At 40.2% G+C, this 26,006-nt stretch overlaps 1 protein-coding gene across 5 annotated transcripts in view; it reads left to right on the top strand.

Moving 5' to 3' along the window:
- The window catches only part of fgf14 (fibroblast growth factor 14), a 105,587-nt gene extending 79,612 nt beyond the window's left edge, over nucleotides 1-25,975 (top strand). For all 5 annotated transcript variants that reach the window (XM_063497216.1, XM_063497218.1, XM_063497217.1 and 2 more), the window contains 2 exons: nucleotides 23,711-23,909; nucleotides 24,608-25,975. In XM_063497216.1, the coding sequence (XP_063353286.1) occupies nucleotides 23,711-23,909; nucleotides 24,608-24,750 (342 nt within the window). In that variant the 3' untranslated portion in view covers nucleotides 24,751-25,975. The remainder of the gene's footprint in view (nucleotides 1-23,710; nucleotides 23,910-24,607) is intronic.
- The last annotated feature ends 31 nt before the right edge of the window (nucleotides 25,976-26,006 follow it).

Genomic DNA, 26,006 nt, shown 5'->3' with positions numbered 1-26,006 from the left:
AATGTGCTCTATGGAGCGCAGCTTGCACTGTGGCAGCGCAAAGGAGAGTTTTTCGGCGTAGCTGGGGGTTACCCAGTCCAAATAAGGACACTTGCCACAGTATCTTTGGATTTACTCTCTGAACAATAAGTCTCAAATAAACAACACTAATTTGTCCTTCATCTCTTTTTATAACAACAGCTTAAGGTCTGTTAGCCTCTCCCTTAACCACTGTTCATTTAAGGCAATTAAGAGCAGCTGTTTTCTGCATCACTGGTTTACCTCACACATATTTATGAGTGAATAAAATGCAATGAGATCCCTGCAAGCTTTCCTTCAATAGCACACTGGATTACAGGAGCACAGAGTCAGAAATTGTGCTTGCATTAGCTAATTTGCTTCAGCTTCTGCATTTTAAGGGGCTCATTTGTTAGCTTCTTGGCTAGCAGCTATTTAGATTAGCATTCAATCATACTTTACAACCTAACTTTTGTCCACAGTCACTCTGCTGATTATCTCACACCAGCATATTTGTTGATGCACTTTTACTTTGCTCCAGCATTATTTTTACTTTTTGGTAGTCACTTTAACTGACATGAATTATGCCAGCAGAACATTTCTTCCTTCTCAGATTTTTGAAGTGCTCTCTCAAAGACCAAAGCCTTCTCTAACTCCAACTGTATAGCTATTGGTTATACTGTATATGCATCATTCCCTACTTCCTGTCTCATGCTGCAGACAACTTGACCAGTTACCATGTTGAATTGTTTTCCTTCTATAAAAATGCATTTGTCTGTTCACAAAGGTGCAAAGTTATTTAACCTGTATATATTGGGACAGTCATGCATTTATGGAAATGCTAACAACTGACTGAGATGCAGCTAGCCATGTAGTTACACAAACACAGTTTAATGTTGTCAATCCAACAAAATTTCCTTCTGAAAAAGCAACAGTAAAGGTGAAATCCATCTATCCAGCAGTGTTGGGCAAGTTACTTTGAAAAAGTAATTAATTATAGTTACTAGTTACTTCTTCAAAAAAGTAACTGAGTTACAAGATTCTAAAAGTAATTAATTACTTGAAAAGTAACTATTGCGTTACTTTAAAAAAAAAAAAGTTTAACCCTCTGGGGTCCAGGGTATAACTGGCCATTTTTAGCTACTTTTGATTTTCCCTCTACATTTCACCTTTAAAAACTATTTACTTTGCCTTGTTTGGTTGTAGCACAACCTCACGTGTCTGAATTTACAGTTATGTTTTCATTTTGACATACTGTATTAACACAATTGATCTAAAATCAGACATTGTTCTGACACACAACACAAAACTATCTACAACGCTACACGCTAACTACACAAGACAACACATTAACTACACACTCCAAACATGCTAACCGTCACAAATCTCTCACATCTCAAAACTCGCTCTCTCTCTTTTTCTGCTGTCTCTCTCTCTCTCTCTCTAGCTCTCTCTCTCTCTCGCCATCACTCCTAAAACTTCCCCCCTCTTCCTAAACAACCAAATGTCATGTTGCCATATCATTTTTGATTTGTCATCTTGGTGCATTTTTCCACCAACACGAAAGGGCTGTTTTTTGTTTTGTTTTGGGGTTTTTTTGGTCATAAGCAGAGAGTATTTGCTAGCGCTGTCCTTAGACAGTAAACGTGACGAAACTATTCAGGAAAAAACGCCGCGTATATATTGTTTATCCTGACTCTGGTTTTACGTGGCCTATCAACACAATTTAAAAACTGGTATATGTCACCTTGTTGCTTTGTCATCTTACAGTGGTCGTGTGATTGGCTTACCACGACTACTATATTCTTCCTCAGTCAAACAGCAGCACTGATGCGATTGTTTGCAACTGATATAAGATGCGGTAAGCTGAAGACAGCTTCAACCGTCTGTTTGTTGAAAAATAGTAATGTGACCGCACCGCATTTTCTTGTTAGTAATGGTAACAGCGTTGTAACGATAGAAATAGTAATTAGTTAGATCACTCGTTACCGTTACTTGTAACGCCGTTATTCCCATCACTGCTATCCAGTCATCCCGAGGCCTGTCCTAGCTGCCTTAGAGCAGGGCACACCCAAGACAGGTCACCAGTCTGTGGGAGGGCTATCATAGAGAGACAGGCAATCATTTCCAGTCACATAAACGCCTATGGCCAGTTTCATCAACTAATATAACACTCAACTTTGGACTGTGGGAGGAAGCTGGAAAACCTGGAGAAAACCAGGCACACGGAGAACATGCAAACCTTACACAGAAAGGACCCAGCCCACCACTGGATTCAAACCTAAGACCTTCTTGCTACAAGACAGCAGTGGAAACCACGATGTTGCCAAAAAAGTATTTACATGTAATTAATGTAATACGTTTCATTGCTTTGATGAAATATTGAGAGTGGTTGAATTACATTTTTATTGAAGTTAATACACATTGACAAATTAACATTATTAACAGTTTTCCAACAATTCAAGATCATAACTGCACAAATATAAAAATATATATATACCTCTGTATGTACTTCTTTTTGTTAGTTTCCGGATGCATACCTCATGAATCTCAAATACTTTCTTCTTTTCCTTTAAAAAATGTTTCCTTATATAAGTATCTTCATCTATATTTTTCCTCCACAGTAGGCAGACTTTCGACCGCGGTGGCCAATATCCAGCTATCGATCTGTCAGGCTTGCACTGCCTCCCTTATCCATCCAAGATAATCCTTACATCTTTGTTAAAATTAACTGACCAACACACAAGCAGTTAGTTGGTTTGATAAGGATGCTGGAGGGAGAGCTACTGTGTGCATCTGAAAGATAATGGGAAGGCAGCAGGCTGGAAAAAGTAGAAGCAGTGCACTGGTTCAGAGAATGAGGGTTTGAAGCAAGAAAAAAAGGAGGGGGGAAGGGGGCGGGTGTTGATGAGGGAACTCCAAGGTGTGCAGCAGGGAAAGCCCTGCTGTGATCAATATAACCAGTGTAGCGTGCCCACAAGTGCAGACAACCTGTGCGAATTGCCCCCATTTATCAGTTGTTCATTCAGCTAAAAACCTTCACCTTTATTTAACAAAACCATCAATGTTTTGGCATAAATACAGCAGATTAGCAACTTCTAAAATATTATTTTGTTGTATAAGGAAATAAAAGCCTAAAAACAGATGGAATTATTTGGTTAGGTTACTGAGCATCCAAAGATTTTTTATTTAACTCTGCAACATAAAATTCAAACCCAACAGCTGTCAGCTAAGCTTGTTATTAAGTCAATTAATTGTTAGTAGAAATATTACAGAGCAGAATTGAGTTCGGCTTACTCGTGCAGCCTTCCACAACAGTCCCAGTTTCTCATGTGGCCCCTTGGGAAAATAAATTGCCCACCCCTGCACTAAAACTTGGTCAACTTTAAATTACTTCTGTAATAAAAGCCTCCATGTGGTTTTAGTTACTGCCTTTGGCCCCCACTAAATCATTTGATAAACTACAACTCTTGGAAAGTATCACATACAAACAGTTCACTGTTGATTACACTGATCCCCAACCGTTGCCCAATATTGCATATTTCCTTTTTATTTGAATAAACTTTCATGATTACTTACTAGAAATACTGTTTTCCAAGCAGAAACGTTCCAATACTTTGGGAATTTGGGAATATGTCATAGGTAGGCATTGGCAGTAACTGCTTTTTAGACCAACATTTACTCAGCCTGCTGTAATGTCTTGTTTCCAACGCTCTTGTCTGGATTATCTTGTTATTATCTTTTAAAAGACTTGAAATTGCACGTTTAAAGTTGAGGCTGCTTAGATTCAGGCCTCGATGGATAAATCAAATTACGCGAGGTTTTGTGTGTGTGAGCGTAAGATATGTTTACATCGCTGAGCAGCAAAATAAGGAGAACAGAAGAAGAGTAGGCGCATTGAACTGTGAATTCAACTGTGAATTTCATCTTTATTCCTCTCTGAGACCCACAGAGGAAATGTTAGTATAGAAATGCAGATGGCATCTTTTTCATTTCTCTGTGAATGCATATCGAGGTAGCTATGAGAGCAAACACATCTAGTCTGTTCACTGTATTAATGGCCCTAGTTCTGGCCTAATTGCTTTCCCAGTGTGTAAATGTCAAGTACCATGCAAATACAAATGGCACAATGGTGCTTATTGCCTCTAGAGCCTTGTTATGTGCAAATGAGCAGTGGACAGATGAGGGCTTGTAAAGCTACAAGTAGTACTCGGGAACTCAGTATCCCAACAGAAACATAATGCATATCATTTGCAAATTTACCCCAGACCATGAACTCAGCACTTCTTTCGGCTAACTATTTTGCAACTTTAGTTCTGTTATCACGTGTATTTCATTAGCAGCTTGGCTTGTTCAGCCTTTTGGGAGACAGTAAAAGCAAAGAAAGTAAAGCAAACCTTTAAAAAAAATATTTAAAGTAGAACCATCATTTGCCTCCTCTGTAATATCTACACCACATATTGGAATATTACCAAATAATAAGATCAGGCAAAGCTACTTGTGGCTGCTCTCTTATTCACAAGGGGTCATCACAGCAGGTCGCTCTGCGTCAGGTAAAAAGATAAATATTAAATGTCATATGATAAAATTACCACTTGCAGGTTAATAAAAGTGACTTCATTGCTACAGGCACTTCTTCCAGAAAAGAAGATTGTCTGTGAGGGGCTGCACATATCAAGTAGTTTTTGTTTTTTTGTTTTTTTCTCATGTTTTTCATTGCTGAAGTATTTAAATTATAAATTTGTGTCTTATATTTAGCACAGTGAAATTGAATTACTACAGCAAAAAAGACTTAATGATAGAAAGATCTCATAACAATGAATCGACTCACTGCAAATAGGTTAGTGTAGCCTTAGAGTGCCCATACCCATGGTGAACCATCTAAAGCTTCTACAATGGGGATGTAAGCATCAAAACCTGAGTGTGGAGAAATGGAAGAGGGCTACCTAATCCATGTTGGTGTGTGTGTGTGTGTGTGTGGGGGGGGGGGGGGTCAATCTGAAAATGGAGACATTTTTGCAAACATAAAAAAGTTTTTAAAAAGTAAACAAAAGAAAATGTTGGGCTTTAGCTTGGTATTTGCTGCGTGACATATCACATCCACCACTAACAGTAACAGCAGTCCCTGATAGCAGTGCCTCAATTCATCAGGATAAAGGACTCTATCATACAGTAAAAACCTGTTCAGGAAATGTTTTGAGGAACAGCGTTCAAGATGTTGACTTGGCCTCTGGATCTCACTCTGACTGACCATTTGGTGGCGAGATGACCAACCTTTAGACTTATTTCCGCTGTGCTTTGCTCAGACGAGCCTCTGATCGTGCCTGATAATGAGCCTGTCCATTTCATGTAGGCACAAAATGCACACAGTGGCACAGGCAAAGAGTCGTGCAAACTCACCCCCACACGTTAGCATGTGGTTAGCGTAGAAGCTCTTCGCTGGAGTGAAGACACAAAGTTTGCCAGTAAACTGCGGGGGACGAGCACGACAACGTGAAAACATTTGTAACAACAAGTCAAATAATCTCATCATCCCCCTCGCCCAGCTAAGCATGAAAATTTTAAAAAGGTTAGCAAAGGTAAACTGGCTAAAGCTAAAGCTGTCCAGCACTAAGAGCCAGCCACAAGTCAGAAGCCTCATTATCAGCAAACAAAGAAAGACAGACAAGCATTCACACCTATGTGTAGTTTAGAGCCACCAATTAGCCTAGCCTCATGAAATCTTTGAAGTCATGAAATGAACATCTTTGGACTGTTGGAGGAAGCCGCAGTCAGGAGATGACCCACGCAAACATGGAGAGAACATATAAACTCCACACTCCATCCCATGCAGTCAGGCAAAAGTGGTAACCACCATGCCACTGTGCTTTCAATGTAATATTTATAAAATGTAATTAATTTAATAATATTTTAAATTTTTATTTTACTTATATGAGAATGTTCTTCAGTTCAGTTTTATTTATATAACACCAAATCAGAACAACAGTCACCTCAAGGCTCTTCATATTGTAAAGTAAAGACCCTACAATAACAGAGAGAAAATTCCAATAATAAGATGACCCCCTATGAGCAACCATTTCGGGACAGTGGGAAGGAAAAACTCTGTTTTAGTAGGAAAGAAACCTCCGGCAGAACCAGGCTCAGGGAGGGGCAGCCATCTGCCACAGTGGGTTATGGGTGAGGGGAGGAAGACAGGACCAAAGACACACTGTGGAAGAGAGCCCAAGTTTAAAGTAATGATTAAATTCAGAGTGGTGCAAACACAGAGAGAGTAAAAAGAGGTGAGTGAAGAAGAAATACTCAGCACATCATGTGCATCAGCCTGGGTCTATTGCAGCATAACTAAGGGAGGATTCAGGGTCATGTGGTTCAGCACTTTAAAAAAATTGCAATCAGTGCATCTCTAGGCGGGAAGCCTTGCAACTACCTTCGCTGTGCTGGATACTACATGATTCCTTTGGGTTTTGCATAGTCCATGCTTTGAGGTGTAAGATCAGGTTTTGCATCATGACCTATTTACGGGCCTACTCAACATCTGGCAGTCATGTTGGATTTCATGTAGTAGCTGAGTAGTGTACTATAGCTACTTATTTTGGTTTATCCTCAATGGTATTTAACATGAAGGAATGATCCATGGAGGTTTTGATGGTTATGGATGTTTTATAGGGGTTCAAGCTTCAGAAAGACTTTTGTGTCATGCCCACGTTGTTGCAGTTTTAAGTCTTGCTCAAAATGTTCTCAGGAGCTCGAGCAAAGTGTGGGGGTGTACGTGTGAAGGATGAAGGTTCTTTTGCTGTGACAGAAAAGCCCTCAGTGTTCAGCCTGCCTGCAGGTGTAATAGCTGCAATCCTCTCTTTACCTCCACAAGCATCCTTCTTCCTTTTCTGTTTCCACCCATGAAATGAAAGTAACATTTTATCAAGCTTCACCCCTGGAGTTATAAAAATCAATATAGTGAGGGCTCCTACAGAAAGGTTGTAAATCATGTGAATTAATTCTCTTAAATCAAAGCCAAACCTGGTCTCCAGTGTGTATGTGGCTGTTCACACTGTGAGCCAGTTGACACAACAGCTACTATAGGAGCACAACAAACTGCAATTTCCAGGGCAAGTATATTTATGTGTACACATGCTATGCGGTAAATAGTTTGCCAGCGAAAGAGCTGCATTCCTCAAACCTCCTGCAAAATCTTCATATTTGCTTTTTGAGTGTGTGAGATTACACTTGTTCTGGAAAGAAATCTCTTTTTAAGCAGTACAACGAATGCTGTAGTTCTGACCTGTTGCTTATAACTGTTTGCTGCACCATCTTGTGGTTACAATACCACAGCTTCACTGCAGAGGCCAGCAGGTCAGAGGAAGTATCTGTGTGATACACCCACACACAGTATTCCACTAAAAAGAAATATTCACACGGGGAAAGGAAGCTTGCTGTTGTATAGCGTATTGATAGAACAGATAAGAACACAAGAAACCGCTGAAGATCTTGAACTTAAAATCTCATGACGTACTCTTGTATTAAATGCCACTTGTCCATCATGCATAAGTCGTTTTACAGTTCTGGCCCCTCTGGGTGGAAGTATTGTATTTTTCCAAGAGTGAACATCAGCAAAGAGCTTAACTGTATAGGCAAGTGAGTGAAAAGTGGCATCAAGCACTTAGAATTGACCTTTTTTCCAGAGTTGCACAGTGAGGGCTGATGTGAGCCTTCAGGTGAACAGGTTTTCCCTACAGAATCAAGAGAACTTGCCACACTGAAACACTGCCTGTTGTGAGTTGTTTGTGCCACTGTGCTAAAGAGGAGTTTTGATAAATTTGGTCTTCTGTGAATTTAGTTTTGGAGTTGTTCTAAAGCACACTACTGGGGAACCAGGGTCAAGAAAATGAGAGCTGGTGAACTGGGAGACTCAAACATGGAGGGAGGTTGAACATGGAACATACCTGCTGCTATGGGCCTTGGCTGTAACATCTTCAAATCCCACCCCTGCAGGACGTTTTCTCTGCATCCAAGAATAGGAAGAAATAGCAGAGGAACTGCGACAAAACATAGCCCAGTATCAGGATCAATCGTAAAATTGGCCTTGCCAAGTTGTATTTGTTTTTAGATGTGGATTGCGATAAACATTAGACTGTTTATACGTTATCAGGTATAGACTTGTCAGGGTACTGATTTGAAGTGGTAGATCTTCATCAAATCTGAATATTTAATAGGGGTTTTACTAGAGCCAGTTTATAAAAATGAATAAAAACAGATTATGGGATCATAAAACGGGTCATGAGATGATATTGCTAAGGTATTAGTATCCATACCCCTACACTGTGTTTGTTCATTTGTGATATTGAAGCAGATTAACATGCACTTGAATCCTGCTTCAGCCCTTGGCAGTTGGAACTGCAGGTGATAACTACGAGCTGAAATATGGCAGTCCCATCCATGCCTAATGTACCCAACCACCAATTTATCTGCAGCATTAGTTATAGTGTCACCATTTCTGTGCATTTCCACCTTGTTTAAATTTAGCATTTGGCTTGTTTGCTTTTCAAAGCAAACTCGTTAACTGCATGATCGACAGGATATGGCTTATGATTGAACCGCTGGCAGGCTACTTGGTTTCATGGTTCCTTTCTGGCTGACTGGCTGCCTCACTCAGCCTTCCAGCTGTAGCCATGCCACATTTTATTTTCAGAGGGAGACAGACTGTTGGGGAATCCTCTGCTGTTTTCCCCTCATGCACAGACGTTCAGGCTGAGTGCTTTAGCTGCTTGTCAGCAAGGTTTCAGCAGAGATGGACATTGTGAAATGGTGATTCTGCAGTCCAGTTTCAAGAAGGAAAAATAAGTCCTTCTAATTTTATCCATTAAAGTGGTGTGTCCTTTGTTTTTTCCTGAGGCCAGCACATGTTTTTAATGGTTTGCAGTGATAGTACCATGTACTTTATTCCACCAACACTCTAATCACAGTGAAGATGGAGGGGTGGGATAAATACCACACTGACCAAACACCAAAGTCTTCTGATTAAAGTCCTGAATCACAAATAACAACCAGCGGAGTACAAGTTAATACTATTACTGTCTGGGTAATATCCACAGTGCTATTATTAGAAAAACATGAGGACAAAGTAGTTGTTATTAGCACTGGGTCTATCAGCTAAGCCATTAAGCTAAGTCATTAAGAATCATATACTACCATACTAACATTCCATATCCTAGCAAATCTAATAGCTGGAAAAATGGCCCACTTCCAATTGCTGTCAAGCCATTTTCAGCTGGGTGTTTTCAGTGCCTGGTGTTCTGAGCTAGCAGTGGCAAAAAAAGAAAAAAAGAAGTTCAAGCTGTTCCAGGATTACTTCTGTGCAGTTCCAACATCTGGCTTTATGTGAAGGACCAGTGACAATTTAAAGGGAAAGTCGGAAAATCAGAATAAAGTGTCTTTGTAAGGCATGCCACGTGTCAGAGAACAGTTCCAAGTCTCTGGACTTTTATTGGTCAGAAGAAGTACTGGTTTTCCAAAAGAGATTCTCTCATTTGGTTTTAGATGACAGTAGAGAAGAAAGCTGTTTAACATTTTTGTCCAAAATCTCCCAAAGTTGTTCAACGAGGTGGAGTTGAACAACTATTAATCTCATTTACATACTCACCAAACCGTTCATTGACTCCTTGTGCCCTGTGGATGCCCTCTGTCATCTTGGAAAATATAACTTCCACCAGAAGAAATATTTTGTCATAGGATAAAGGTGATCCTTCAGATCAAGTATGTTCTGATCCGGAGCTCCACTTCAGTCTTAGAGGGAAAGAGGTCCCAAACTGCAAAAAGCCCACAACATCCCGTTCCAGGGTTCGGGAACGGGATGTTCCTTTAAATTGTCAGTCATCTGTATATCCATTAGTAAAAGTGGGATATAAGTGCAGGGTAACTGTTCATTATATTTACAGTATGTCTGTTAGGTTTTGTATTGTTGATTGTCATTTATGCTTAGAAATATCTACTCATATATGCTTAGAGTTTTATAATTAGTTGTAGATTAATAGAAGTTTGATCCTTAGTAGTCTGCAGACACACGTTGTGTGCATTCCAGAGCACTCTGGCTTTCACACCCACATCCTGGGAGCATGGGAGAGGTCGTACCTTGTCTTATTGTTTTATGGTAGGATAAACGTATCTATGTCTGTTTTAGGCTAAGTGCATTTTGTTTAGATGAACTGCTGGACTTCCAGGCCAGCAGGGTTAGGAAGTCATTGTATGACCACACACACACACGCACACACACACACACACACACACACACACACACACACACACACACACAGGGTATTCTTTGTTCACATGTATACCTGGGTACGCTGTTATATGTTAATGACCCTATGCATATTCATAGAACCACAATAAAAGAGCAGTGCTACGGGGGAGCAGACGAGAGCAACTGGGGTCAAGCGAAGGAACGGCGCCTGTCCAGTTCTCTCCCGTGCACGTGAAACATAAAGAACTTGCCTACTTCGTGTCTTGCTTGCTGTGTTATTACATTGCCTTCAACGTTCCAGCGAATAGGTTCAAGCTAGAAACCTATCAATGTCTGTTCATACAATGTTCTATTATCCAGATTATATACTGCAGTGAACAATATCCTTGTTGTGCCGCTTTTATAACATTACCATCCATAACGACTTCTGACATGCCTCTCAGAACACCGGCAGCTGTAATTTGTCTGGGTCAACTGATGTGTAGACTTGATGTGGAGAAGCTGCCAATACAAGAGAAAATGTGAATATTGCTGTGTTTCTCCAGTGGAGCATTTTTCTTCTTTTGAATACAGGATCAGACTAATATATTTTAATATATTTCAAACCATGTTTCAGTCCATACCGTATCTGTTTCATTTAGATATGAAAATTCATAACTGTTACTAAAAACTGTTTTTTTCTAACCCTTAGGTCACCAGGAGTGACACAGAGTCATGATGCTGAGTGTGAAATGCAGTCATTGGAGATTATGTGTACTCATGTGTACTTGCACTTGAGCATCTGTCTTACTAGTAATAATTTAAATTGTGTGAGTTAGAGTCAGTCTAGAGTACACTATAGTTGTTTGCACACAAAGTTTACATTTCAGATTTCATATGTAAGTCTTGCTGCCATGTTGGGGCTCCAGTGATTCAGTCAACTAAAGCAAAAAGCTCACAATTTACCAATTAATCAGTGAATGTATTATATAAACTGGTAACTCTCTGAACAAATGTACAGCACCTGTTACCTTAGCTGTGTTCAACAGAATGATTTCCAATTGCTTGTCATTTACCAGAGCTGCCATTCAATGTGATTTTCTTTTAGTGCTGTGCCTTGGTGACCTTAAATTTATAATTCATACATAAAAGAGAAGCAAAAAGCATGCTCTGGCAACAGCTCATTAAAAGCCATGCCATGTTCTAAGACCTTTGTCAAGCTTTTGGCATTCTGAACAATTCATGGTCCATATCCGGCATCAATTAAAGCTAGGAAAAGAGCGTGCCTGCATTCATGATAAGAGGAGGTGCTCCCGCATAATGCCATGCCAAACCTGCTACCAAAACTGCACTGTACTGCATTTTATCTGAGTAAACACAACCTCTGCCACGCTCTTCCACCCACCCAGTACAAGGTGTCACAAAAGATGAAAGGGCAAAGAATGAAGGTGTGCCTGACACGAAAAAAAATTCTACATTTTGTCATCTTTGCTTGTATGAAAATAGATCGCTTCATCCTTCAGTCAGATTACGTGCTATAATGGCAAATTGCTGCTCCAAGCACACTCCAAGCTTTTGCCTGTAGTTTCCTACAAGAGCAAGGTTTTGCTATAACCCTGAAGACAACAGTGAAAAATGATTTTATAATTCAGAAAAGCAGGATATCTGCTGCTCATCAGATGATCCTGTGCTAAGATGTGGTGTTATTTTCTAAAGCAGGGGCCATTTATAACCCAGTCATGTTGCTGGATTTGTCACATTGTAATACTACTGTTACTTTGGCCTTGCGTACACTGTAAAAAAAAATTTGTAATATAAAAGTATTTTACTGTGTATTTTACAGTTTTGTACAGTTTTTCTAGAATATCATTAAATTTACATAAATAGACTGTGATTTTACATTTCAAATGTAAAATAACATAAAATCACTGTAAATTTAATAAAACATAATTTTCTTGTTTTTTAAATATATTTGTCTGTACATATGCATATTTAGATTGTTAAAATACATTCACAAATGTATCATAATTTCACAAATATTTGTCCGTTATTTGACAGATTGAACTGTTGAATTCAAATGTAATACTATGGAAAAATATATAAAATGATTCTTATAAACTTTTTTTTACATCAAATAATGTTATTTAGGGCGATCGTGGCTCAAGAGTTGGCAGTTCGTCTTGTAATCGGAAGGTTGCCGGTTTGAGCCCCGGCTCGGACAGTTACAGTTGTTGTGTCCTTGGGCAAGACACTTCACCTACCACCTACTGGTGATGGCCAGAGGGGAATTGTAAAGTGGAATTGTAAAGCGCTTAGAGGGTCTCATAAAGCGCTACATGAATGCAATCCATTATTATTTAAACCAACTGTTAACTGTATATTTCTGTACATTTAAGTATTATTATTCATATTGCCGCATTCATTGACCTTGTTTATAGGTAATTTCATTGTTTAATCAGATTAAAATGTTCCTAATTTAATGTTTAAAAGCACTTGAAAAAGGCAAAATCCCATGTAAAATTAGGGCAACAAACTGTATTGTCATTACTGAAAATAACCGTATTTTCATGGGAAAGTTATTTTCTGTTATTTTCTGGTATTATTTTGGCGCCCCAGCTGCCAGAATATTATTGGTTTTTTAGGATTTTTTTTTTTTACGGTGTGTATCCAGAATTTTCCAGAATTCTTTATAGAATTCTGCTGGAAATCCATCACTACCTGGAGCCTTTTCATTGGGCATGCTTTTCAGGGCTTCCTGCAGTTCACCTGATGTCAGCGGTGAACCAAGTGCCATTGCTTGACTGTCTGATCATTTCCAAAGGGTTATGTTGTAAAAAAAAAAAAAAAAAAAAAAAAGATCAATTTTGTTTTTAGATGGGTTTATCTGTGGTGAATATAAAGTTTTGTAAAAGTCCCTGAAAGTGTTGTTTATTCTTTCAGGGTCATATACCGTGTTACTTATTTTTAACTGACTAGCTAGAAACTGACCTGATCTGTTACCATATTCAAAATTTTGCAAGGGAAATCTTTGTAGTGGCATTTAGTTTTTTGGTCAATAATTTCATTGAATTCTAGTTTTGCGTATTTTGCTCAGCATTTCCTGTTCCAGCTAGGACACACAGGCTTCTTCTAATGATTTAATGGTTTCTTCTAATTCCTGAATATGTTTGTTTTCGCTTTTCTTCTTATGTGATGAAAATGAAATAATTTTACCTCTCATCACAGCTTTCCCTTCCTCAAGTCTTCATCTTTACGCAATGATGTATTAAATCTCTGCTTTTTACTTGGCGGAATGACCTTCTTATTTACTAGAGTTAAAGAGACGGGAGCATGATCGCTGACAGCTATAGGGTTTATCTCAGTGTCTGAAATGTCACTCAACAGTGAGCTGCTGACTAGGAAATAATCCAGACGAGATTAGGAGTGATGGACATGTGAGAAGAAAGTATATCCCCTACGGTTGCTGTGAAGAGATCGCAATGAGTTGCAAAGCCTGGGTCTATAACTGTGTTGAGTACTGTGGAATTAATATTTTTATGTATTAAAACTGCTATTCTCCTTTGCCTAGAGTTATAGCAGGCTGAGAACACATTAGGAAACTCGGGGGTTTTAAGTTGATCTGTATCTGTGGCAGGTCTATGAGTCTCTTGTAGGGGTCGTGGTAGAGTTGTCCGTCCATGTAGAGCCAGTTCACGGCAATGACGGCACAGAGGCCCTTCTAAATGAAGCTGCGTTGGATGGGGAACAGGACCTTGAGTCACTCCAGGATCTCTTTGGGGAACTGGTTGTTTATGCTAAAGTTTGTTCCTTTCCTTTTACCTGCTCCTTGAAATGTTCGAATTTGGCCACAATATTTGGGCGCCAGGTCTCCTGGCTCTGAGGTCATGGACCCGGTGGAAGGTGATGTTCTTCGCTGTGTCCTATGGAAGCCTCAGGTGGATCTCGATGAAGGTTTTAGTGGTAACTTCTGCTTCCTCTTCAGCAGATTCTGGGATGCCTGACAACATCAGGTTATCTCACGTGCTATGGGCCTGGAAATTGATCATCTTTTTTTTTTTTAATGCAGTTAAAGACTTGACCGTGTCCTGTAGCATAGCATTTTCCAAGGATTCCCTTAAGGAGTGGAATTCCAGGTGTAGAATTTCGACCAGAGACAATCTCGGGTGGATGCTGGACAATCGCTTATTGATTTAGTCCAAGGTGTCGGCAAGTCTTTACCGGGCAGCGATGTTGTTCCGGGTTCTGCTGGGTCTGCTGAGTCTTCTCTTGGAAGATGAGAAGATGGTGACATGTTCTTGGCTGGGGAAGAGGAACTCCAGGCTTTCCTTCTGACAATAGCGTCAAAGCGTCAATCAATTTATTCCTGAAGAGTGTACAAATTCTCCTTCGCTTTCTTCCAGGGTGGTGGAAACAATTATCCAGATGGGTTTTGCTGTTCGTCAATTGTTTGGAGTATTTAAGCTTCAGAAAGTGTTTCTTTAATTCTGATCCACCATTGAGTTTTGTTCACCAAGTTTCCATCGTCTGACATCACTACAGCATTTTCTGCATCTCAAGCTGTTAAAGTGCAAAACAGTGAGAGTCACTTACAAGTGAATCTACATGGAGGGGACCTGCATTTCCTCTTAGAAAATCTGGGACACTTTTCCTGAGGGTGTAAACAACTCAAACAGAGCAGAGACAGAAACACTGAGGAGAGGAAGCTCTGTACCTGCAGACTCACTTCTTGGGTTTTTTTTTGAACGGGGGGGGGCTTGCATTGTAAGCCTTGAGTATCCTTGTTTCTTTATGTCTGTGCTTGGACTTGTGCGAATGTCCATGCACTCTTCTAGAAATACATGTCAACATGTCTGAGATATGCTTGTCAGCTTGTTGCACAGAATAGATTGCTGACTTGCCCGACAAAAGATGACGAGCCAATCTAGCAAAAATCCGGCTGCCTTGACACCAGTCTGGCCCCAATTTAAGGATCAACAGCAGCAGAGTGGACAAAGATACACACATACTCACACACACATACGCACACATTTAATCCCCACTGATCTAGGCGTGGGTGGTTGCACTTTGTGTATTTGCTCAACAGCAGGCTCTCTTGCAATGCTGTTTTTTTAATTGAATATGAACAGAATATTTTTTCTCATATACTTCTTCACTACAATCTGCAGTGATTTATTATGAAACCTTTCAATGGTTTCCACTTTCCACACATTCAAACTGACCCCAGTGAAATAAGTTTAGGGGTGGTGTTTGTTGCAGTGTTGAAACTCATCAAAATTCATGAAACAGATATTAAAGAAATATCTCATTCCGAGATTTTCAATATCACAAACTGTCCTATTTTAGATTTAAATGTTGTTACTAAGACGCCACATGTTTAGACACACTGGTTTAGTAAGAGTACAGTAGTGGCATAAATCTTGCTGTTTTTGTGTAATTCTGTTGTGCATGAAGTCTATTATACAATCTATAATCATTCATGGCAGCATTAAGCCCTCCAAAACTGTCTTTTGAGGGCATTAGAGATTTTTTTGAGAGTTTCTTACTGAACCAGCAGAGCACTCCAAGCCAAGAAAGGCACTTTTTATTCTTTTTAAACCCAGGTCCTAAATATTTATTGGATATCGCATGCTACAGATTCATCTCTCACTGAGAAAAGCATCATTTCCCTACAGCAAGGTTTTTTTTGTGCATGTTTGTGTCTCTGTGCTTGTGTGCACATGTGTGGGTGTGTAATGAGCCAAGGGAGCTGTACTGGTTCGGTGTTAAAGGCTCTGTGCCTTCAGGGAAACTTTATTGAAAGCTTAAGTGCTTCTGGTGGCCAAACACTTTAAGGGTGCCACTGTTTTCTACCACCCTTCCAGTAAACAGTATGTAGGTTAGTGCAGCTTAGTGAAGCACATGCGTTTTTGGTTATTTCTGTTAAGCTTGCAGAAGCATATTAAGTTAGTGCACATAAATGAACTGATATGGTACGCTGAAGTATCTATCTACTTCAGTGAATAAGGAAATATCTTCATCTTCCTCTATAGAATACAGAATGAAATTTGATTTCAGCATATCCAAAGACATTAAAATATGAAAAATAAACAATAAAGTGACTCAATTTTAAGCATTATGTATTATTGTGTTTTATTTTTCATCATTATTTTTCATTATGTGTTATTTTTCTTTTCCTTTATTTTTCCAGACACGAACTCGATGATTAGCAATCATCATTTAACTGCATTCTCCAAGCCGCTCATAAAACACGGTGTTATTGCACATTTGAGTCAGTGTTGGAAAGCATGACAGCTTCACTTTGTGCAGATCCAAAGATCTGTGAAGACAAGGAACGAAGTCAAGAGATATTTCTCTGACATTACGCCTTTGAGGTTTAGACAGGAAGTCATCTTTATCTTACTTTGACTTTTGTCATCTGTTTTCTTTTTTGAAATGCTTTTTTTTTTGTATGCTTCTTTAAATAAACTCCCTGCCGTTAAGTTTAAGCTTTCGTTTGTAAGTTTTCCAAGATGTATATGTTATTGTCATAATATCATTTAGCTCTTATAAGCACATATGCTTGTGTGTGATGTGCATTCAGATCGTTTAGGGAAAAGAAAGAAAGAAAACGGAAACTGTACACCGTGTCCGTACACAATTCATCCAGCTGTTTACTACCAGCTCTCCTCATTCGGTCCCGTCTCCTTCTCTTTCTCTGAGGGTGATAATCAGACAGGTCTGCCGAAGCCCCCGTTGTCTGCACACACTGTCGACGTGACTCTTATACATATGAGAGCAGCTTGGCATTGTAAATGCAGCTCAGCTTTCTAGAGGTTGACCTTTTTCCATGGATTAACAGGTTTTATGCTGCCAGCATTAATAAACAATTTCTTCATTTCCACAGTGGGGTAGTGAGCAGTCGCTCTGCATAATAATGTGCCCCCTCCCACATGAACCTCGACTCACCTACTTTTAGGAGGCCTTGCAATCGTGACCTTTATGGAGATTTTTCCAAAGAGTCTTTGTTTTAGAGTGACTCTCTTGTTTTTAAACTGTAATTACTCTTACTCAGGGAATTTTTTAATTCACGCTCTCTTTGTATCCATGTGCCTTTTTAAAAATGTATTCTGTAGAAAGATTAACGCTCCCTTGAGCCACTTCTTCCCCCCTCAACCTTTCTCCCCATGAGTTGGTCAGTTTTTCTGTTTTGCTCTGGCTGTTCTTTATTTCTGTGCCTGTCTTTTTTGCTTTGGTGACCGGGGCTGATTATGTAGGGCTGAGCTGTTTTGGCCCTCACGCTGTCTGTGGCCAAGGTCAATTATGGCCTTCCCATTCAGAGCATGGCCAATCACGAGCCAGGGAGCCACTGATGTGGAGCGCCAGGCGGGGGAGATCGAGTGGGAAGAAAATCAACCGTTTGGTGCCTCAAAAATGATTCGATTTTCCACTGGTGTGAAAGTGTGTAGTGTGTCTGAGTCTCCTTCTCCCTGTTCTCCTTCAGTGTCACCCATGTTTTCCCAAAATATCAGTTTGATGTTGGGTAGAAAATATTTAGCGCACACCTCTGAATGTAAAGATTTTCTGGTTTTTCATATAGCTTCAAATTCATATGTCAACATCAGAATTGCTTGGGGTACTTTTTTGTTATAAGGGGAATTTAATGCCAAAGATTTTAAACAAGGAAAAAAAAGATTTTTGTTTTTGTTTTTACATGAACGTAACCCATGAATTTTTCAGTGAATCTGGCTTGTCCTTCTAAATGTACTACATTTGCCTGTGGTGAACACAAAACAACAAAATCAATCCCGCAGCAATATTTTTTCAAGAAAAGCACAATTGGGTTTTAGAAAAGCCAGGTGTTTGTTTTACCTTAATAAAGTCCCACTGGAATGGTGGCTTAGCTAAAGCACTCTTAAGACTCTTCCATGTACATAAAAAATATTTGCGACATGCCATTCAAAGAAAATTATCTGTGAGACAAGCAAAGGTCTCATTAAATTCAGCTCTAGCGGTTTACTTTTCATCAAATTAATGCAGCAAAATAAGATTTTGTCCCTTTCAGGCAGCAAAACAAAAAAGACACCAATACCTGATTGAGTTGTTCAGAAACTGATGCTGTAACTGTTTAGCCAAGAGTCGTGGAACAACAGCAGTAATTTGAATGGGGTGAGAGTGAAGCCAAACAGTAAAGTTGCAGTCTGTGAATTCTATACAAGAAGCTAAAAGAGGCTAAATGTCTGCAGAATACTACAAATCTGGGTGACTCCCTTCAGTTTTGTCAATTTGAGCAGACCGTGTCATTTAATCATTTAATCTCCATTTACCCTGTTGTAAAGTGTGAGCAGGCTAAATCGTTGATCAGTTTTGGGTCAACTATTTGGAGAGGTTTAATTCCTATTTTGACACGATAAAGTTAATATGCACAATATGACTAGTACACTAATATCAACTCGGCACAACTCAACTTGGTTTTTAGGGTTTTCCATTAGGTGGTAGTTCCTGGTACCAGATACTTTTTAGTACCTGCTCAGCCGGGGCGAGCTGAGTTGATCCAAAAATATGACATCAGCAGACTGCACACCACTAATTGGCATCACTTGCTGATTAATGAGAGCAACTTCTTCACATAAGTCAAACCGCCATTTTTGAAACCTGGCAACGAGGGAAACAGCTGCACAAAAACTGAGTCAGACAAAAAGCGATAGACTGAGCAGCAGCCTTGATATCTTCAGTTGTTGTGCTGTGTTTGTGTCGCATACAAATGACATCACAGGACTTTTGGCCATGCTCCTACAGCGACCCCACACACACTGATGTGGTACTCAGTTGTAATGAAAAATGACCGAACCAAGCACAGTAGAACAGAGTCGATTCGAGTCAGGTCGAGGAGCTACTAGTAGAAAAGAGGCATAATATGGATGTAGTTTCTAGCTGTCCCTAATCTCTGCTTGGGTACTCACATACATTTTCTTGAAGTGATGAAATTAGAACAAATGAAAAAAAGAGGGATGTTTTGGGTTAAGACAACGAATATGACAAATGATATGACTGAAATACACGCTTCAAATGCAATCAACATTTTGTCTGCTATAGCTGCCTCCACTGCTCCAAACTCCAATCAAACTGATTATGTTGACCAGACGTCTCATTCCACAAACAAACCACCTCCACTTGCTCAGCCTGCATAAACAGAGACGTGCATCTATATGAAGGCATTTGATTAACCACAATTACGGACTTGGCTCCAGCTTATAGATTGCTTTGACTCCAGGCTGTTTTGTAGGTGTTATATAAGTAATCAGTGCTGGACCGGCATCAAAATGATGTGCCTAATTACCTGGGGTGCAGCTCACCTGACGAGGAAAAAGCAGAATTAATTACCTTGTTGAATCAAGTCAAGGAACCATGAAGGTAAAAACGTTTTGCTTCTAATCGGCTCAGCAACAGTTTTCTATAGCATGAAAAATCATTTAAACCACTCTTAAAGAACAGTGGTTAGTTTGTTTAACAAATGAATTTGTTCTTTTTTTGGTGTTTCATCCAGAAGAAAAATGACAGCCGCCCCTTAAGACAGCATTTTTCCACAATTTGCTGCAAACTCTTGTGTACAGCCAATAAAACCATGTTCTTTCACCTCCCTGGCAGTGTGGACTCATTCCCCCCTTACTGACAGCTTGGACATAATAAGCAGCCATATGACAAACTACTGCTTGCCGCTGACACACGACAAATAATGATGGGGTTGAGCTTGCGCATCATCATCCGGAGAGAATGCTTGTTTGATTTGAACGCGCTCGGGCTCGTGCTCAGGGTTTTGTCATGTAAGGCTCCGTTTTTATTGCTTCAGCCTGCAGTTTGTCTGCCTATCAGTGGATTGTCCTGCTCAGCCTCTGCGGTCTGCTATAAAAGCAGCATTAATAGTTCTGATCCTAATCCCTACATTCACCACTAGAATAGACTGAAGTTAAGTCTCTTGTGTAATGTAATCACTGTCGAGACAGACCAAAGTCAGGGAGCTGAATTTTTCCGACAAATATCTAACCATACCACCCTGACCTCTCAGTACCTCTGAAGACCTGCAATAACGATTTCAATACTTTATATCTGCAACCGACTGTGGACGTTCACAGGAGTTTTGTTTATCTGACACGTCAGCTGATGCTGGTGTTATGCATCATGCATTTGTACCTTCCACTCAGAAATGCCCACGAGTCCTCGAGCAAGGATAGAAAGGACACTCAAAATGCAGCCGGGTGCTTCTTAGGATCATTATTGTAATCCCAAGTGTCTTTCTGCTCCTTCCTGCTCAGCTCTCCTTTCAGCTGAATAGTGTCTGGAGGATAAGCTCTGACAGGGGTAATTCAGCAAAGCGCTAATTACATGATAATCATGGCATTGTGTGTCCTGTGTTCCAAACTAAGCATTTAGCCCATAAATAATGACCTCTGCCGCTACAGAGAGAGCCCCATCATCCCCAACTATGAAAAATCTGATATTCAAGAGAGGAGAACTTTTTTCTCTCCAGAGATGGCAAGATTTATTAGGCCACTGCTTTATTCAGGCTGAAATATCTCAGCAACATTTTGATGTATTACCATGAAATGTTGCTGTGAAGAAACCCCATGAGATAAATCCTGCTCAATATTCTTCCGGCTGACTGCCGTGTCTGTTATTAGTGGAAACTGTTCAGAATCTACTGCGTGGATTTCCGTGAAAATTTGGTAGAAGGTGTGATACATCTCAGAGAATGAACTCAAGTGACTTGGGTTTCACCTGCATTTTATCTTGCACCATCAGATACATTTGGTCATACTGGGTGAAATATTTCAACATCTAATTGTAAGGGCTGGAAACCAGTTAACAATTCCCTGAAAACCTTTGGTCATAAGGATGGCATATCCATTACTCAGCCGGTTGCTTAACTGCTCGATGTCACTCAGTGAAAGTAGTCGCAAAGAGGTTGTGGCACCAAGTTGTGCCTTATTCCTGAAACCACATGTTTCAAAGTCTTATACAGTACTCAGAAGATGAATGGTGTTTGTTTCCTGTTTGCATCACACTCCTCACAGTTTTGCGATCACTTAGCGAGCAGTTGACAAGCCTTTGCAGATAAGTCAGTTTCTTCCATGCAAACTATGGGTTAGAGTGACAATCTAGCAGCCAAATCAATCTCAAGGAGATTTCCTGTAAAGCACCGTATACCTCTTTTCATTTCACCTAGTGACAGTCAGCCTCAGGAAACTACGCACCAACTGGTTGGGCAATACACATTTTTCCCCCAGCGATCGGTGGTTACTACTGACTGGTGTGTAGCCCTGTGTGACTGAGGCTTCAGCACAACGACTGCAAGCAGCATGCAGCAATCACTTCCAAGTAGTCAGGGAGTATTCGCTTTTACACACAAGAACTGAACTGAAAATCAGTGGCAACAAGTCTTATGGCGTGATGTATCCAAATGTGAAATCTCTGATTCAAGTCATTGTCAGTACAGTATGTATAGAGTAGGTCAGGAAAGAGGTACAACAATGCATGTAAAACACAGTGAAGGCTCTATCCTGGTTTTAGTCATATTTTGATCCACCATGCAATGCCATCGGGAAAATGCCTGATTGGCAATGGCTTAATTTTTCAGTACGACAATGATCCCAGTGCAGTAAAAGCATGTCTGGATAGGAAAAACACAACAGAACACTGTCAGTCATGGATTGGCCTCCCCAGAGCCCAGACCACAACGTGTGGGATCACCTTGACAGAGAACAGAACAAAAGACAAAAAATATGCAAAGAAGAGTTTTGAATGGCTTTTAAGAAACCTGGAGAACTATTCCTGAAAACTACTCCAGAGCTTGACTAAGAGAGTTCAAGAGAGTTCAGGCTGTGCGGAAAAGTAAAGGTGGCCACAACAAGTATTGACTTTCCAGCATTTTAGAATTGTACAAACTCTGCTTTCGCCTCATATATTGTATTTCCGTGTATGGCTGCAGATGTTTTAACAAATTGCTGCAGCTATTTCCCTGATGAAGCGTGAATCAAGACTTTTGCATAGTACTGCACAGAATGTGCAGAAATGACCTTTCTTTTCTTTCCTCTTTTGTGCGTGCGTGTGTGTGTGTGTGTGTGTGTGTGTGTGTGTGTGTGTGTGTGTGTATGTGTGTGTGTGTGTGTGTGTCTGTGTGTGTGTGTCGGAGAACAGTCCCCAAAGATCCCCTAACCTTTCATGAAGCACCATTGTCAGATCAATATTTTACACTGGTTTATGAAGAAATGCCTGCAACAGGACAATTATTATTAGCATGCTGACACATTGAACAACTGTGAACATAATCACTGTTATATCTACTGAAGATTAGCATAGAATCAAAGGGGTGCGGAAAAATAGATAAACAGTCATCAAAGACTCGCTTTCATAAAGATGTTTGTGTGTTTAGTTTTACATTGATTAGCATAGAAATTAGTTCGCAGTGGTTAGGTGATGATATTGCATATAACACAACCATTATAATGAAGACTTTACATATTTCTAGCTGAGAAGGTACTCCTTATAGTGATCTCTAAGGAATATTGTCACTGACCCCAGACATTGAAAACCACAGCAGTATGACACTTCCTGTGGTTTTATGAACCAATTCAGTGTGAACTGCTCACAACAGATGTGGTGGATGTCTCCTTTGTACGCTTTGATTAATATACCCCAATGAATGCCTTTATTTTTAGCTTGCTGGGGCAGACAGTGTAAAAAACGTTTTTATTACCCTTCTGGCTGGAGATGAATAGGTAACAGCAGAAAGAGATGTGGTGCCTCTGTCTTCATTTGTCATAGCCAGATTGAGGTGTAAAGGATGAAAGAATCACTTGATTAGCTCTATCATTATTTGAACAAAGTCCAGAATACAGTCATAGACAAATTGCTTAAAGCAGATATAATATGTGGGGGGAAATGAGCCCCTTTGGATTTTGCCAATTAAAAACATTGAGAAACTAGCGAAGCAAGTCTGGCTTGGCATCTGGGGTGAGGCGTGGTGGTCCTGGGGTCACAGTCTAACAATCTATACTTTCTGCCAGGAACATGAGCTAATTGACTAAACGAGTGCTCTAACATCAGATGTCAAGGTTAAGGCCAAGGAGAGAATGAGAGTTGCGTCGTCAGGCTCAGCCTGAATCAGGCATGCTTACACCGACTGAGGCTCTGCAGTGCTCATCCTTTTCAAGGCAGGCAGAAGTGTGAAGTTCATTTTAACTAGTTGGGCGGTTTCACATTATTCTGCACAATTCGAGTTTGAAATAAAGATGACACTTGTCCCGGTGACCCCCATTCAACATTAAATATAAATTATGAATCTGACATCTTTTTTATTCTTACACAATGTGAACCATGAATCATTGATTTAAGCCTGCTTTAATGTCTCCCCGTGCAGATTATAGCCTCGTGAAGTATCGTATTCATTTTTTTTCTAGTAAACACAAAACAAAACAAAAGCATTGTTTAAAATCTGTCTCCTCCTCTTTTGTCTCTCCGCAGGAACTCTTTACAGCAGAATGCAAGTTCAAAGAGTCGGTGTTCGAGAACTACTATGTGATCTACTCGTCCATGTTGTACAGACAACAGGAGTCGGGAAGAGCTTGGTTCTTAGGGCTCAATAAAGAAGGCCAAGCCATGAAAGGGAACCGAGTGAAAAAAACAAAACCAGCTGCTCACTTCCTGCCCAAGCCATTAGAAGGTATGTAGCAGACATACAGAAAAGATGATTATGCATGTATGGATGTAAAAATACCCAAAACTGACATAATGTGCTTGACAACTGCTGCATCATACTACATGACAAGATTCCATAATACTAATTGTATAACTATGTAACTGTATAGAATATAGTATATGTTTGATATGCTTTTGTATTTGTGTGCTGATTCATTCTTTTGCTCCTATAAGCATAGAGCACAGGAGGCAGGGCTGTTCTGTAAGTGCAGCATGAAATGTTGATAGTCCAGCAGATGCCACCATCAATCTTGTCAGCCACCAGCCTGATTGCTTCGAATTATTTAAGCAGAGAATCAAGTTGAAGTGTCCTGTCAAGGCACCATTACAGCTGTAGTGTAGTGGCTGTAAAGTGGGGGATAATGAGACACTTTTGCAGCTTTGTCAAAAAGTCTTTGTGTTTAGATTGTGTCTTGTGTCTCCATCAGCCCAGATAGATGAAAAAAAAAGTGAGTCAGTGCGAAGCCCAGTTAATCAAAACACGTTTTTTTTTTCCCTTCGGTAAATTGCCTATTGTCTTTAATGTGTGAGAATTTGAGGAATTTTTGTGTTTTTACCACATGTTAGGACTCAAGAACAAGAATAGGGGATAGATGCTGCTTTAGTCATTTTCGATGTGTAAACTCTCTCTGTTTTCTCTCTTTAATTTTTCGCCCCTGACAGTTGCCATGTACAGAGAGCCATCTTTGCATGATGTTGGAGAGACAGTGCCCAAGGCAGCAGTACCTCCCAGTAAAAGCACAAGTGAGCCGGCAGTGATGAACGGAGGGAAACCCGTCAGCAAGCCCGACAAACCCACCACATAGCCACGCCAGTGCCTAGTGTATGTGCATGTGTTGGAGGGGAGGAATGCGACGGAGACAGGGCTTTATCCAACTAGACTCCAGACCCTTCTGCAGATCCAGGCGAACCTCCTTTCCTTTCTTCTCTCGCTCCTCCTTTTTCTCCACCTCATTCTCCCAAATTCTCCAGCTGCCTCAGCACAGGCAGATGGATTCCTGAGGTGGCCGATTTCATCCAGCCCAGGAGGGACGTGCGTTTCACAATGACGCTTCTGGTACTTTGCTTGATGATGATTCCCCCTAAAAACCTCCCCCTTGTCTATGATGCCCTGTTGCAGCAGAGTCTGTGTACCTTCAGATCTATTTTCTATACCACAGTTCACCAGCTATGTTCTGGGATAGAGACTGTATAGATAGAGTAACTATTTGGACTGTTGTCCTCTATTTTTTACAAGTATGTCCCCCTCTCCCTTTATTTCTATCTTTAGTCACACTTTTCTCTTTGTCAAGTAACCTAGAAAACATTTTGCAAGGGGGTTGCGTGATTTTCTAAGAAACACATGAACACAAATGTGGCATAAAAAGCAAAGACATGTGGAAAAGAGTCCAAATTTTCTTCTTGCCTACAATATGCACACACTCTAATAGACAGACACACAAAGTTTGTGTTGAAAATCTGAGATTTTTTTTTTAAAGCAGCCAATAAAACACGCTGGAGGCTGGCAGATAGCTCCTGCAATCATAGCTGATGAAGTGCTAATTATCGCCACTGCAATCAATGCGAGGAGCTCCCTACACACATACAAACACACATACACATTTATAAACAGATGTGTGTGTGGGTGGGAGAGCGCTGTAAGGAATGGTGTATACATATCACTATCTAGGTCCCACCAGCGGTTCTGTCCGCCTTCTCTGGTAAATAGAAAATCTGAAGTCTATTTTTCTTTAATCTTATTTCAGAGCGTGGGCTCTAGGAATATCTCTAGGCCTTGTAGGCCTCTGTCCCTCACTCACCGACTTCTTTGGACTATGAGGCAAGGCTTGTGGCTTTGACCCAGATGGTCTATAACTGCAGCACTGGCAGCCACCTTACAGCAGTGTCTACATAAAGCCAGAAAACAACATGGCTGAAAACCAGTAGGTGACATTTACACTGGCTGCATCCCTATTTGGTTCAGCAAGCTAAAGCATGGACAAGGTTAATATTGTGTTCCCTCTTCTTGCAGCAGATATACAAGAGATGGCTTATATTATAACATTTTCACTGTATAAAACTT

This window comes from Pelmatolapia mariae, linkage group LG16_19 (assembly GCF_036321145.2).
Source record: "Pelmatolapia mariae isolate MD_Pm_ZW linkage group LG16_19, Pm_UMD_F_2, whole genome shotgun sequence".
Classification (NCBI taxonomy): domain Eukaryota; kingdom Metazoa; phylum Chordata; class Actinopteri; order Cichliformes; family Cichlidae; genus Pelmatolapia; species Pelmatolapia mariae.
This window is presented reverse-complemented; position numbering and strand designations above follow the sequence as displayed.